Source organism: Coregonus lavaretus (genome assembly GCF_964263955.1).
Source record: "Coregonus lavaretus genome assembly, chromosome: 14".
Lineage (NCBI taxonomy): Eukaryota > Metazoa > Chordata > Actinopteri > Salmoniformes > Salmonidae > Coregonus > Coregonus lavaretus.
Genome location: NC_140001.1, coordinates 47,465,430 through 47,482,179, shown reverse-complemented (window position 1 = coordinate 47,482,179; position 16,750 = coordinate 47,465,430). Strand labels below are relative to the sequence as shown.

Here is a 16,750-nt window from a genome sequence, read left to right as displayed (position 1 = left end):
CTTTTCCCTGCAACTTCACTGTTACCATTACACTTTGTTATTTTCAGTAGCATTTCATTATTAAAGTTATTACCTATAAATATTAGTCTAGTATACAAATTAATAAATGTCAGACTGGAGAGGAATTCCGAAACAATACAGATTTCGATTTTGATGCACTAACCCGTTCACACCAAGTCTGATGCGTTTTTCCTTCCACTTTTCCGAATAATTCTCATAACGTCACCAATGCTGCTGCGGTCATTCTCTGTGGCAATATGTTGTTCAAAGTGGCTTGAGAGGACTCCGTAATGAGAGAAAAATCATAGACTACTGAAAACATTATATGCTACTGAAAATATTAGGATATAGGCTATGCATCCTATAGGATGAATCATGAAAGGAGCGTGGCTACGTTTAATTCAGTTGCACCCCATTTAATAAGAGAGAAAACAAAACTGGCAACCGTCGTCATTCCGCACATGCTGACCCTGCAACAAGACAGTGTTTTTCTATCTGATTAAAGAGATGAAGTCCAGACAGGCTAGGCCTATTTTAGGAAACTTTCTGAATGGACATAGATAACTAGTCAATTCATACACGCACACCCACCCACCTAAAAGGACCAATCAATCAAAGCCACCTGCAGCGCATCTCACTCTGACGCATAAGCAAATCACATTTGTCCTTTCCCAAAAACATATTTAAAAAAAAAACGTGCCTTATCCTACAGAAAGAATTTGAAGCTACTCAAAAAATTCTCTACATCATAGGATAATGCTAAATCTTATCCTATCATATAAATTGGAAAGGAAAGTTTTAAGAGGGATATATAGAGAAAGCTGTGATAGGCAGGAAGATTAAATTGACAACCATTAGAAAATAGAAACACATGCATGCAACCTGTCCATAGCCTAATGATCAGCCATTGATACATTTTAGTGAAGCAATGGGTGGTTATGTTGACACTACATTTGAATTTGAGTGCTTTATCGAAATCTGTGCAACCACTTATTGATAAGGGCAGATTTTGTTTTCTCTGTCTTTTATGGTGGCCTAGATTCACTTTGGCAGGCCTATACTATGTAGCCTAGCTCTGGTGTGATGTGATCATATTGGCTAAATTGATACCTTGCTGCACTGATGCACTGCAAACGTAAAAAACGAACCCACAGACCTGTCAGTGGCAGTGCCCAGATAACAATTTCTATTGGTCAACGTCTTATTTTCCCATGCGAAAAGACGCAAATATCAAACCTGTTTGGAATAAATAATTGACGGATTGTGGCAGGCCGATATTCCGCAATTGGTGTGAACGGCGTCATAAACTAAACGTGTCCATATAAAAAATTGTCTTCCCAATTATTCAAAAAATTAAAAAAGCGGACTTGAGGAGCGTTTGATTCCTATTAAAGAGATAGAGTCCAGACAGGCTAGGCTACTTTAGGAAACTTTGTGAATAGACATATAGGCCTATAGAGAGAATCAGCGAACTCACACACGCACACCCCCGTAAAAAGGACCTGTCAATCAAAGCCAACAGCATACTGTATGTCAGACACAAGAGCAAACGTTTATGCTTTCCTTAAAATTGTATTTTTTTTTTAACCTAGGCTTACCTTTCCAAAAGTAGGCTATAAGATAATGAATTGACAAGGAAAGCATGAAGAGGAGAGAGGCAGCTATGCGATAGTATGAAGATGAAATTGACAGTCATTAAAATAGAAACAAATACACGCAACATTTCCATAGCCTATTTATCAGCGTTGATTAGTCTATAAATTAAGACAATATTCTGTATCTATTTATACTACGCCAGGTTGGATAGGGTTGGAACATTTACACAATCTAGGCCTCAGAGCCAGAACAAACTTGTCGACTGCTGTTGAATAATTAATGAATAATCAGACGCATCCAACCGGTTTTAAAAGAAGACCGATTTAGTACACAGTACAAATAAGACAAAAATCGGAAATATTTTATGGCGTATTTCCTATTCAACAAAACTATGAATAAGGATTGAAATTACTTATATGTTTTCTAAATATAGTATAATGAAATTATAAAACCACTAACTATAAGATTTCACCTTCCTTATAACTGTAAAATACATATTTGTATGTTTAGTGTTAAGAGAAAATGTGCATATTTTCTAAAGGTCTCTCTTGATCAAAACATCAGCCCCCATCGCTGTGAACGTCACACAGAGCTCTAGCATGGCATCCTGAACTCGTTAGGAACTCACCTTTCAACTCCTATTAATATATATGTCCATCTATAACACAGTGTTTTTTGTTTAAAATCTATGAATTATTTTAGATTAATGGCTATAAATCAATCTCTGAATGTGCTATAGGGATGGAACCACTCTCCCCTGCTGTGCTACGATGTAAAGATTGCAGGCATGTGCTTTGTCAGTGGCTGTGACGTATGGTTCAGCCAGGAGTTTATGGACAGTCAGAAGAGCGAATTAAATGGTAGGAGGGAAATCCCAGCTTCAAGTGGTTTCAGATTTCACATCATACATCACATAGGCGCATAAAACATACTACTGTGTGCAATGCAAGCCATTTCGATCTACGATGTCCACAGATCAATTTATAAGCAAAGATGAAGGTTGGAACCGGTACCAGAACAACGCAGGTCCCCTAAACAGGGGACTTTACATTTTTTATATGGTGACACAATTCCTCTAATAGTCAAATCATAGCGTAACAGCAGGTGAGCTGGTTCTACTCATTCAATTGCCCCTCCCTGTTGCACACAACAAGCTTCCATACCCCGTCAAGGGGATTTATGGCTGATTTGAGATGTTACCGTCAACCCTGTCACTTTATTTGGCACTTACTACAGTAACATTTTATTGATTTTATTGAACTTCTTGAAATGGGAAAACATGTTTTTTATTAAGTTGAGCATGTGCTCTTCATGACAGAATGTTAAAATTAGGTAAAAAAAATATTAAACAAAATCACCAAGTTACACTACCAAAAAGGGACTAATTTCATGGAATGACCAAGTGCACTAATTTTGACAAAAGTAGTGCACTATATAGGAAATAGGGTGCCATTTGGGACACAGACAATAGGAGAGCCAAGCTTCGCCGGTGTCTCACCTGTTTCTGGGAGAGCGTCTCCTCCAGCTGGCGAAGCTCTCTACCGGCCCTGAGGACATGCTGTTCTGCCTCCTCGATCTCCCTGTGCAACTGCTGCAGACGCTGCTCGGCTGGGGACACAGTCACACAAACAAGAACTCACCTAACTACACCTCACCTAACACTCACATCGTCAGTTCACTTCACATCGGCAGGGTGATGCAGACAGTAGGAAAATCTTGTTGTGTTACCATATCAGCTTCCCCTCCTCCATTCCTAACCTTACCCATTAGAAGGAAAAAAGCATAACTGACCCAAGATCAGCATCTAGTAGGGCGAACTTCACCATTTTCCCTCTTCTGTACCTTTAGTCTGTTCTTGGCTGCAGTCTCGGGAGCTGATCTTGGACGCATCTTGCCTAGGGTTGTCTGTCTCTGTGTGGCCTGCAGTTTCCATCTGATGATTCTGGATGCCATCTGAGGCCACCGCGTTCCTCTTGTGCCGTGCCTTTCCAATGTAAGGGCTTTCCTCCAGCAAGCTCTCTGCCTCCAACTCCTGGTGAGAGAGAGGGGAAATTAATCATGAATTCATGCAGATCTTAAGGGTGCATCCGAAATGGTATTTTATTTCCTGAGTGTACAAAACATTAAGGACACCTTCCTAATATTGAGTTGCACCCCCCACTTTTGTCCTCAGAACAGCCTCAATTTCTCTGGGCATGGACTCAACAAGGTGTCGAAAGCGTTCCACAGGGATGCTGGCCCATGTTGACTCCAATGCTTCCCACAGTTGTGTCAAGTTGGCTGGATGTCCTTTGGGTAATGGACCATTCTTGATACACACGGGAAACTATTGAGTGTGAAAAACCCAGCAGCGTTGCAGTTCTTGACACAAACCGGTGAGTCTAGCCCCTACTACCATACCCTGTTCAAAAGGTACTTAAATCCACTGTCATGCCCATTCACCCTCTGAATGGCACACATACATAATCCATGTCTCAAGGCTTAAAAATCTTTCTTTAACCGGTCTCCTCCCCTTCATCTACACTGATTAAATCAGATTTAAAAAGTGACATCAATAAGGGATCATAGCTTTCACCTGGATTCACCTGGTCAGTCTAGGTCATGGAAAGAGCAGGTGTCCTTAATGTTTTGTACACTCAGTGTATAGTTCATAGGGAATTGCACTGTGCCCCCCGCACATTGACCCTGTACCGGTACCCCCTGTGTAAAGCCTCCCTACATTTTACTACTGCTCTTTAATTATTTGTTATTTTTTAACTCATCTATTTTTTACTTAACACTTATATTTCTTAAAACTGCATTGTTGGTTAAGGGCTTGTAAGTAAGCATTTCACTGTAAGGTCTACACCTGTTGTATTCGGCACATGTGGCAAATAATATGTGATTTGATTTGAATAGGGTGCCATTGTCGGCGGAACCTAAGGAAACAACTGAATGAAGAGATGGCTCATGAGGGGTCTGGATGGATGCACTCACATGGTCTGGGTAATAGGGATATGGTTCAAACTTGGCGTCGATCTTCTGAAAGGCTAACTCCTGCTCCAGCTCATACTGCTTCTGGCATGCTCGCGTCAGCTCCATTGTCTTCTGTTTCAGCTGTCAATATGGCCATATAGTATAGAGATTATACAGAGATATCACAAACACAGATATCACAAACACATTGAAGAAAAGCATCATACACTCACTGCATATTAGAATGGAATGCATTGCGATATTTTTGGACTTTCCGAAAAATATAGCTCATTACGATGGTGGTCAATCCCATGTAAGTCACTGCTCAGTATAATAGCCTCTCTAAAAGCAGCTGCTATCTGCCTGTATATTATACTAGCTTTGACCATATAAAATCAAACCTAGATAAAACAGGCAGCATCTATCATCATCTTTACATTTAATCTGAAACACGAGGTAAACAAACAAAAACAACATGCTGGCAAACATGAGAGTGCTCTGTGAGTGAGAACCTGAATGGACAGAAGAGTCATGGACATTTAAACAAGGACATGGGTCAGCAGTAGGTATTGGGTTCACAGGAATCTGTGTGTGTGTCTTCAGAGTACCTGACAAATAGCATCCAGTAGAGGAGCAGGCAATGAAGGAGGCTGAAGAGACCGAGAAGCAGTGGGAAAACAAAACAGAAAATTCATGCAAAGAGCAAAATGAGAAAAATTGATAAAGACATGATCATGGCCTGTATTCATAAAGAGTAGAAGTACTGATCTGAGATCAGTTTAGCCTATTATATCATAATGAATACAAGTTAATGGAGAGCGAGGACCTGCGCTCCTACTCTGAGACACTTTATGAATATTGGCCAAGGCATTTGAAAAGGTTAGTGACTTTTTTGTTTGACGCTACCTGGGTACAGGACTTCTGTATGCAATAAAACTAAAAGACTTCACATTCTGTACACACTATACCACACCATGCAATACTACCTTCAGGAAAGGGGACAGAATTGATGTGCAAGGAGAAACTAGAGGCCGGGAAAATAGATATGGGCACAGAAAGACAAGGGAGAAAGATGAAGAGGAAGGAAGGAAGAGGTTAGAGGACACGTAAATGCATCGTAGTTCAAAGAGCTCCTTCCTACACTACCAGTAACAAGTTTGGACACACCTACAAATTCAAGGGTTTTTCTTTATTTTTACATTGTATAATAATAGTGAAGACATCAAAACTCTGAAATAACACATATGGAATCATGTAGTAACAAAAAAGTGTTAAACAAATCAAAATATATTATATATTTGAGATTCTTCAAATAGCCATCGTTTGCCTTGATGACAGCTTTGCACACTATTGGCATTCTCTCAACCAACTTCATGAGGTAGTCACCTGGAATCCATTTCAATTAACAGGTGTGCCTTGTTAAAAGTTCATTTGTGGAATTTCTTTCCTTCTTAATGCATTTGAGACAATCAGTTGTGTTGTGACAAGGTATGGGGGTATACAGAAGATAGCCCTATTTGGTAAAAGACCAAGTCCATATTACGTTAAGAACAGCTCAAATAAGCAAAGAGAAACAACAGTCCATCATTACTTTAAGACACGGTCAGTCAATACGGAAAATGTCAAGAACTTTTAAAGTTTCTTCAAGTGCAGTCATAAAAACCAACAAGCGCTATGATGAAACTGGCTCTCATGAGGACCGCCACAGAAATGGAAGACCCAGAGTTACCTCTGCTGCAGAGGATGTTCATTAGTTACCAGCCTCAGAAACTGCAGCCCAAATAAATACTTTACAGAGTTCAAGTAACAGACATCTCAACATCAACAGTTCAGAGGGGACTGTGTGAATAAGGTCTTCATGGTCGAATTTCTGCAAAGAAACCACTACTAAAGGACACCAATAAGAAGAAGAGACCTGCTTGGGCCAAGAAACACGAGCAATGGACATTAGACCGGTGGAAATGTGTTATTTGGTAAGGAGTCCAAATCTGAGATTTGTGGTTCCAACCGCCGTGGCTTTGTGAGACGCACAGTTGGTGAATGGATGATCTCCGCATGTATGGTCCCACTGTGAAGCGCGGAGGAGGAGGTGTGATGGTGTGGGGGTGCTTTGCTGATGACCCTGTCAGTGATTTATTTAGAATTCAAGGCACACTTAACCAGCATGGCTACCGCAGCATTCTGCAGTGATACGCCATCCCATCTGGTTTGGGCTTAGTGGGACTATCATTTGAGAATGCCAAGAGTGTGCAAAGCTGTCATCAATGCAAAGGGTGGCTATTTATAATAATCTCAAATATATAATGATTTGTTTAACACTTTTTTGGTTACTACATGATTCCATTTGTGTTTTTTCATAGTTTTGATGTCGTCACTATTATTCTACAATGTAGAAAATAGTAAAAATAAAGAACAACCCTGGAATGAGTAGGTGTCTCCAAACTTTTGACTGGTACTGTATATGAGAATCTGTATGTTTGTGTGTGTGTCAGGATTTCAATTAGCCGGTAATTGCCGGCTTTTGCCTAATAAAAAAAATTAAAAGCCGATAAATTCAATTGTTGCCGGCCAAATTGACCAGGAGAAAAAACAAAAGGTAGGCAGGCTTTCAGCACATCACCCACCACTCTAAAATGTGAGCTGGAGCAGTATGCATTTTGAAAACATAATTAATTGTTTGAAACCTGAATATTTTACATCATATTATGAGGCATGTCTTACCTTGTTTGAAAATCCGACCATAGAAACACAGAGGCAATTATTTTATAAAGACTTCATTAGGAGGCGCATGAGTTTCAAGTTTGGGAAAGCTAACAATTTATCCTACCATTATATGCATCTTCTAGAAACAGTTTCATTTCAAAAATAAAATGTAGGTTTCTCAAAATTCAAACAAAAAAATGTAACTAATGTGAGAGCACCAGCCTCTGCCATACAGACACACTGATACACCGTGATCATTGGCGGCTATATACAGTGCATTCGGAAAGCATTCAGACCCCTTGACTTTTCCCACATTTTGTTACGTTAAAGCCTTATTCTAAAATGTTTTTTTATTTCCTCATCAATCTACACACAATACCCCATAATGACAAAGCAAACACTGCTTATAATTTTTTTGCAAATTCATAAAAATAACAAAAACTGAAATATGACATTTACATGAGTATTCAGACCCTTTACTCAGTACTTTGTTGAAGCACTTTTGGCAGCGATTACAGCCTCGAGTCTTGTTGGGTATGACGCTACAAGCTTGGCACACCTGTATTTGGGGAGTTCCTCCCATTCTTCTCTGTAGATCCTCTCAAGCTCTGTCAGGTTGGATGGGGAGCGTCGCTGCACAGCAATTTTCAGGTCTCTCCAGAGATGTTCGATCGGGTTAAAGTCCAGGCTCTGGCTAGGCCACTCAAGGACATTCAGATATTTGTCCTGAAGCCATTCCTGTGTTGTCTTGGCTGTGTGCTTAGGGTCGTTGTCCTGTTGGAAGGTGAACCTTCGCCCCAGTCTGAGGTCCTGAGCGCTCTGGAGCAGGTTTTCATCAAGGATCTCTCAGTACTTTGCTTCGTTCATCTTTCCCTCGATCCTGACTCGTCTCCCAGTCCCTGCCGCTGAAAAACATCCCCACAGCATGATGCTGCCACCACCATGCTTCACTGTAGGGATGGTGCCAGGTTTCCTCCAGACGTGACGCTTGGCGTTCAGGCCAAAGAGTTCAATCTTGGTTTCATCAGACCAGAGAATCTTGTTTCTCATGGTCTGAGAGTCCTTTAGGTGCCTTTTGGCAAACTCCAAGTGGGCTGTCATGTGCCTTTTCCTGAGGAGTGGCTTCCGTCTGGCCACTGTACCGTAAAGGCTTGATTGGTGGAGTGCTGCAGAGATGGTTGTCCTTCTGGAAGGTTCTCCCATCTCCACAGAGGAAGTCTGGAGCTCTGTCAGAGGGACCATCGGGGTTCTTGGTCACCTCCCTGACCAAGGCCCTTCTCTCCCGATTGCTCAGGTTGGCCAGGCGGCCAGCTCTAGGAAGGGTCTGGGTGGTTCCAAACTCCTTCCATTTAAGAATGATGGAGGCCACTGTGTTTTTGGGGACCTTCAATGCTGCAGATTTTTTTTGGTACACTTCCCCAGATCTGTGCCTCGACACAATCCTGTCTCGGAGATCTACGGACAATTCCTTCGACTGCATGGCTTAGTTTTTGCTCTGACATGCGCTGTCAACTGCGGGACCTTATATAGACAGGTGTGTGCCTTTCCAAATCATGTCCAATCAATTTAATTTACCACAGGTGGACTCCAATCAAGTTGTAGAAACATCTCAAGGATGATCAATGGAAACAGGATGCACCTGAGCTCCATTTCGAGTCTCATAGCAAAGGGTCTGAATACTTATGTAAATAAGGTATGTTTTTTATTTTTAATACATTTGCAAAGATTTCTAAAAACCTGTTTTCGCTTTGTCATTATGGGGTAGTGTGTGTAGATTGATGAGGATTTTAATTTATTTAATACATTTTAGAATAAGGCTGTAATGTAACAAAATGGGGGAAAAGTCAAGGGGTCTGAATACTTTCCAAATTCACTCTAGCCTAAATGAGCGCATGGAACGCAGAGATGGCCAATGTAGCCGTTGGCTTATACATTTACATTTTACATTTTAGTCATTTAGCAGACGCTCTTATCCAGAGCGACTTACAGTTAGTGCATATATATATATATATATATATATATATATATATATATATATATATATATGGGATCATCAGATGTAGATCCATCAGATGTAGATCCTCTCAAGCTCTGTCAGGTTGGATGGGGAGCGTCGCTGCACAGCAATTTTCAGGTCTCTCCAGAGATGTTCGATCGGGTTAAAGTCCAGGCTCTGGCTAGGCCACTCAAGGACATTCAGATATTTGTCCTGAAGCCATTCCTGTGTTGTCTTGGCTGTGTGCTTAGGGTCGTTGTCCTGTTGGAAGGTGAACCTTCGCCCCAGTCTGAGGTCCTGAGCGCTCTGGAGCAGGTTTTCATCAAGGATCTCTCAGTACTTTGCTTCGTTCATCTTTCTGTAAGTCGCTCTGGATAAGAGCGTCTGCTAAATGATGTAGATGGGCAGTATGGGGAAAAAAAGTAATATGTGTATATATATATATATATATATATATATATATATATATATATATATATATATATATATATATATATATACACATATTACTTTTTTTCCCCATACTGCCCATTGTCAACCAAGTAAAAATACATAAAGCCGACAAATAAAAACAGTAGAAAATATGATAAATTCTTTGGTTCTTTGAATCACATTCATCACTCTACAGCCTGTCTGCCTGCATTTCTATCTGTCTTGAACTATTGCTAGTGAAGTGCAACATTGTATCAACTAGCCTATTCCAGGCCCTCTGAGTTTTCCGTGGGACAGACAGCTGTTTTTGCGCAAGGGAAAGCTATTTTATGATGCTTCCACTGGATATATGGGATCATCAGATGATGATATTTTGCTATTTCACACCGAGGCTTGGTGATTACCGAGAGGGAGATTATTGGAAAGATTTTTCAAATAGGCCTACTGTGAGGAATTATTAGGCTATCATTCGCAATGGATATTTAAAAAACAGACTTTGATGACTTACTGTGTGAGGTGAAGAAAAAAACGACTGAGAAGCTCAGCTTATTAGTGGTGGACGTGGTGACATAAGACAATCAGAAATCAAACATACCCAAATGGGCATTTTAGTACATTTATTCGCTGCAGGCCAGGTAGGCTACTTCTATGTGTGCTCAGGCGCGCGCTCCCTCAACATTAACAAGACCGAGAAACCAGACCCATGAACATTGCTCACATGGAGCTCTCAAAACAAAAGACATTGAAAAAATTGACAAGTGGTAAATGATGGTTATGAAATAAACCAAAACTTGTTTCTCACAAGTGTAGCAGGTTGTGAACTCTGCAAACAACGTTTCCACGCCGAGAATGAAAACGGTAAATAACATTAGGCCTAATTAGTAATACAATGCATTAACAAAAACTTATGTAACCAAATTACGGGGACTAACGGTACATTTACTATTGGTGACATATGTAATAGGGAATGTATTAAAATAAACAAAGGGCAAACAATTCACAAAATGAAACAACATATTTTAGATGCTTTTCACTTACAGCCACAACTCAATAATCAGCTAGGCCTTTTGCCACGCGAGCCTATGAAAGACTTCCTCATATGCCATTTCTCTCCTGTTCTATTGGTTCCATATCCACTTTCTTTCGTTGTCCAGAAGCCAAAAGGCACAATCCTAGTCATATTAGCAACCCATCCTAGTTGTTGAATCTTTAGATTCACCCCCTTCCCAGTTTCTAACGAAGATGTTCATCTCTGTCATATACCGCTCGCATCAGGTGCGTTGTTTAGAATGATGTTTTCCCACAAATTGTATTTTGGCAAATGTTTGAAAATGACGTTTTATTGGCTGCTTCATTACAGGAGCTGCATGGTATTATATGATGAATTACCATAATCGAAATGCGATTTCTGTCATTCTGAGCCCCGTGGGTAGCCTCCCTTTTGAGACACACCCAATGCATATTGGTCCGGTAAATTTCTCAAATGGCCGGTAAATTAAAATCTTACCGGTCACGTTGTCCGGCACCACATTTTCCTAACGGAAACCCTGGTGTGTGTGTGTGTCTATCTCTCTGTCTGTGTTTGAGTGTGTGCGTGTTGAGATAAATGCCCACCAGCTCTGTCTTGGTGTCCAGCTCCTGCTCCTGCTGGGCCTGACAGTGCTGTTCCTGCAGGCTCTTCAGCTGCAGTTGGTCAATGAGCGCATCCTGCTGTTCAAGCTCCTCCACTGCAACCGCCTGCTCACTCTGCAGCCTCCCGATCTCTGCCACACGACACTCCAGGTCCTGCTCCAGACGCTCAATCTCCTCTGCAACCACAGCAGGAAAAGAGTTGCCATTTTCAATGACAGTGCCAACTAGAAAACAACGTTAAGTGTGGTACTGTATATTCACTAGGAACCTAACAGAAGCAAACGGGCCAAAATGGGGAGGGACTAAGCTGAATTTGTCCAATAAGAAAGGCTCAGATTTTACCCTGTTGCAAAACATTTTCTACGGTTTGCACTAATGAATACACACCAGCTTTCTAAAATATACAAAATGCTCATCTAGTCATGAGACCCTTTCAGGGTTTTAAGCAGGGATTGTGCAACTCTGTAATGTACCCATTTGAAACCGCTGGTGGGCCTGCTCTCTCTCTTCCTGGCTGATAGGCTGTCCGTCCAGCATCTCAAGTGACCTCAGGTGGAAAACCAGGAAGAGACGGTAATGGGGGAGATTGGCTATAGGGTTCTCTGCCACAGTCAGCTCTGTTAGGTTTTTCAGAGGCTTTAGTCTGGACAGCTCCTGCAGCTGCAGCAGCCCCGGGTATGAAGAGAAAGACAAGAATGTATTGGTGTCAATATGCATTGGCTAGTGCAATCAAATTTCCCCTTTGGGGATTAATAAAGTACTATCTTATAGGTCCAAAGCAGCAGTTTTTATCTCAATATCAAATTATTTCTAAGTAACAATTAAAATACCTGACTGCGATTGTTTCCAATAAAAATGGTTAAAAAGAAACAAAAATAGCTTCTTAGCAAAGACAAATTCTCAAGTAACAAATTTGCTAGGATTTTCAGAGTGGTCTGAGTGGGGAGGGGAAAACTGAAGATAAACTGTTATTGGCAGACCTGTTTGGAACTCTTTCTTATTGGTCTATTAACTAATGTACCACCTATGTGGCCTAATTTACCACTTGTTTGGCCTAAAATATGTCTATTAACACATTTTTGGCCAAAACTCCATCCCACTAAAACAGGATGAAATTTCAGGTCATTACAAACAGCTATGGCTGAGCGATTAACCGAAATGTCGGTTATGTCTCGGGTTTTAAACAAATAATTGACCAACGTCGGTTCAATTATTTGAATTCCATTTCTTTCTGTTTTTTTCTGGTGACCTCAATGTGCACATTGCGTTGCAGTTTCTCAACAGATAAATCAGATCATGCCCGGACTGTGCGATGTAGTAGGGAGTTGTAGTTTCCAACAGGCCAATGTTCTACAAATTATCACATTTTCTGCGCTAAACTAACAACAATGACCATAATCCATTGCGCGGCTAAACTTGTCCGGTCTGTGTTTCTTTTACGCCTGAGACAGAAGAATGCAAGATCAAGAGGGGATACACAGAGAGCAGTTTCTTTGTGAGGTATCTCTACCTGAAAATACATAAGTGATTGATAGCTGGTATTCAGCAGTCATAAAAGTATGCTTTGTTTACTTTGAAGAACTACTAAAATTGTGATTTTGTCAGACTACATACAGTGGGGAGAACAAGTATTTGATACACTGCCGATTTTGCAGGTTTTCCTACTTACAAAGCATGTAGAGGTCTGTAATTTTTATCATAGGTACACTTCAACTGTGAGAGACGGAATCTAAAACAAAAATCCAGAAAATCATATTGTATGATTTTTAAGTAATTAATTTGCATTTTATTGGATGACATAAGTATTTGATACATCAGAAAAGCAGAACTTAATATTTGGTACAAAAACCTGTGTTTGCAATTACAGAGATCATACGTTTCCTGTAGGTCTTGACCAGATTTGCACACACTGCAGCAGGGATTTTGGCCCACTCCTCCATACAGACCTTCTTCAGATCCTTCAGGTTTAGGGGCTGTCGCTGGGCAATACGGACTTTCAGCTCCCTCCAAAGATTTTCTATTGGGTTCAGGTCTGGAGACTGGCTAGGCCACTCCAGGACCTTGAGATGCTTCTTACGGAGCCACTCCTTAGTTGCCCTGGCTGTGTGTTTCGGGTCGTTGTCATGCTGGAAGACCCAGCCACGACCCATCTTCAATGCTCTTACTGAGGGAAGGAGGTTGTTGGCCAAGATCTCGCGATACATGGCCCCATCCATCCTCCCCTCAATACGGTGCAGTCGTCCTGTCCCCTTTGCAGAAAAGCATCCCCAAAGAATGATGTTTCCACCTCCATGCTTCACGGTTGGGATGGTGTTCTTGGGGTTGTACTCATCCTTCTTCTTCCTCCAAACATGGCAAGTGGAGTTTAGACCAAAAAGCTCTATTTTTGTCTCATCAGACCACATGACCTTCTCCCATTCCTCCTCTGGATCATCCAGATGGTCATTGGCAAACTTCAGACGAGCCTGGACATGCGCTGGCTTGAGCAGGGGGACCTTGCGTGCGCTGCAGGATTTTAATCCATGACGGCGTAGTGTGTTACTAATGGTTTTCTTTGAGACTGTGGTCCCTGCTCTCTTCAGGTCATTGACCAGGTCCTGCCGTGTAGTTCTGGGCTGATCCCTCACCTTCCTCATGATCATTGATGCCCCACGAGGTGAGATCTTGCATGGAGCTCCAGACCGAGGGTGATTTACCATCATCTTGAACTTCTTCCATTTTCTAATAATTGCGCCAACAGTTGTTGCCTTCTCACCAAGCTGCTTGCCTATTGTCCTGTAGCCCATCCCAGCCTTGTGCAGGTCTAAAATTGTATCCCTGATGTCCTTACACAGCTCTCTGGTCTTGGCCATTGTGGAGAGGTTGGAGTCTGTTTGATTGAGTGTGTGGACAGGTGTCTTCTATACAGGTAACAAGTTCAAACAGGTGCAGTTAATACAGGTAATGAGTGGAGAACAGGAGGGCTTCTTAAAGAAAAACTAACAGGTCTGTGAGAGCCGGAATTCTTACTGGTTGGTAGGTGATCAAATACTTATGTCATGCAATAAAATGCAAATGAATTACTTAAAAATCATACAATGTGATTTTCTGGATTTCTGTTTTAGATTCCGTCTCTCACAGTTGAAGTGTACTTATGATAAAAAATTACAGACCTCTACATGCTTTGTAAGTAGGAAAACCTGCAAAATCGGCAGTGTATCAAATACTTGTTCTCCCCACTGCAGGCAGCAGCTCTATAGAGATGAGATGATGACTTGGAATTAAATAATAACTGAACCGACCTCAAAAAGCACTAATCGCTCAGCACTTACAATAAAAAGGGTATTATCATAATTTTCACAATTCACAGTATTATTCCATCCTCAGTGTGGAAATATACACTGAGTATAACAAACATTAGGAACACCCTCCCCCCTTTTTCCTTCAAAACACCCTCAATTCGTCAGGGCATGGACTCTACAAGGTGTCGAAAGCGTTCCACAGGGATGCTGGTCCATGGTGACTCCAATGCTTCCCACTGTTGTGTCAAGTTGGCTGGATGTCCTTTGGGTGGTGGACCATTCTTGATACACGGGAAAATGTTGAGCGTGAAAAACCCACCAGCGTTGCAGTTCTTGACACCATCCAGTGCGCCTGGCACCAATTACCATACCCAGTTCAAAGGCACTTCAATGTTTTTTCTTGCCCATTCACCCTCTGAATGACACATATACACAATCCATGTCTCAATTGTCTTAAGGCTTCTTTAACCTGTCTCCTCCCCTTCCTCTACACTTATTGAAGTGGATTTAAAGAGTGACATCAATAAGGGATCATAGCTTTCACCTGGTCTGTGTTATGGAAAGAGCAGGTGTTCTTAATGTTTTGTATACTCAGTGTATGCATGCATGCATGCATTCATGCATGTATGTATAACCACAAACAGTGCCTTCAGAAATTATTCATTCCCCTTGACTTAATCCACATTTTGTTGTTACAGACAATTTAAAATGGATGAAATAGTTTACCCCATAATGACAGTGAAATCATCTTTAGAAATGTTTGCTATTGAAAAGAAAATACAGACATAACTCATTTACATAAGTATTCACACCCCTGAGTCAATACTTTGTAGAAGCACTTTTGGCAGCGATTACAGCGTTGAGTCGTTCTGGTTAAGTCTCCAAGAGCTTTCCACACCTGGATTGTGCAACACTTACCCATTATTCTTTTCAAAATTCTTCAATCTCTGTCAAATTGGTTGTTGATCATTGCCAAACAACCATTTTCAGGTCTTGCCATAGATTTTCAAGTAGATTTAAGTCAAAACTGTAACTAGGCCACTCAGGAACAATCACTGCCTTCTTGGTAAGCAACTCCAGTGTAGATGTGGCCTTGTGTTTTAGGTTATTGTCCTGCTGAAAGGTGAATTAATCTCCCAGTGTCTGGAGGAAAGCAGATTGAACCAGGTTTTCCCTCTAGGATTTTGCCTGTGCTTAGCTCCATTACGTTTCTTTTTTATCCTGAATTACTTCAGTGCCTTGTTGCAAAGAGAATGCATGTTTTGGAATATTTTTATTCTGTACAGGCTTCTTTCTTATCACTCTGTCAATTAGGTTAGTATTGTGGAGTAACTCAAATGTTGTTGATCCATCCTCCGTTTTCTCCTATCACAGCCATTAAACTCTGTTTTAAATCCCTGAACAGTTTCCTTCCTCTCCGGCAACTGAGTTAGGAAGGACACATGTATATTTGTAGTGACTGAGAAAGTCTTATCTTTCCATAGAGGGGTCACAATAGTTTTTAGGCCAAACCGTTCAGAAGATTTTGTGAGAAGACAGATTTTCCGGACGTCTCATGGTCTGACTAACACCGCTATAGCTCTGTTACCTTTCACCGCAGATGCGGAAGTACGAAGTCGGCATAAGCGGTGGATTGAAACGCATCCAATATATCTCTAGCTTAAATTGACAGATTTTTATGGGGATTTGTTTTATGGGGCCGCTGACTTTAGGACCATGAGGACGCCTGGGAGAGGGAGGGAAGGCTGTTTGTATGGCTGGCTGGCTTTTTGGAGAGCACATTGACGCAGCTGCAGGGAACAGCGTGACTTTTTCTGAACACATTACAGAGGTAACGATGGCTGTAGTACATGGCTTTGGCTAGGTAACTGCTGTTTGACTTGACATCAAACTCAACTAGAGTTTTAATCCTGGTTCTGAGCTAGTGCGTAGCAGGCAGCTAAATCTTGTATGACATGTGTTTGTAGAATGTTAAGTCCCCTATTGACTGAGGTGAATGAAGCTACTGCAACAAAGTGATAATTTCTGTTCTCCAAATTGCATTTTAGAGTTTAAATTGTGTAGAAATGCAGTAAATGTTTTTTTTATCCCCCACCCCGTCACTTTGTCATACCTTAGGTTTAGCTGAAATGACGCCCCTGACCTGAATAAAATA

General features: G+C 41.2%; 1 protein-coding gene across 1 annotated transcript in view; it reads right to left on the bottom strand.

Moving 5' to 3' along the window:
* LOC311141159 (centriolin-like) overlaps positions 1–16,750 on the bottom strand; it is a gene marked incomplete at both ends in the record, with an annotated part of 31,090 nt that overhangs the window by 5,036 nt on the left and 9,304 nt on the right. The window contains 5 exons of the mRNA XM_084176409.1: positions 3,095–3,204; positions 3,439–3,628; positions 4,573–4,692; positions 11,297–11,490; positions 11,788–11,974. Of these exons, the coding sequence (XP_084032535.1) occupies positions 3,095–3,204; positions 3,439–3,628; positions 4,573–4,692; positions 11,297–11,490; positions 11,788–11,974 (801 nt within the window). The remainder of the gene's footprint in view (positions 1–3,094; positions 3,205–3,438; positions 3,629–4,572; positions 4,693–11,296; positions 11,491–11,787; positions 11,975–16,750) is intronic.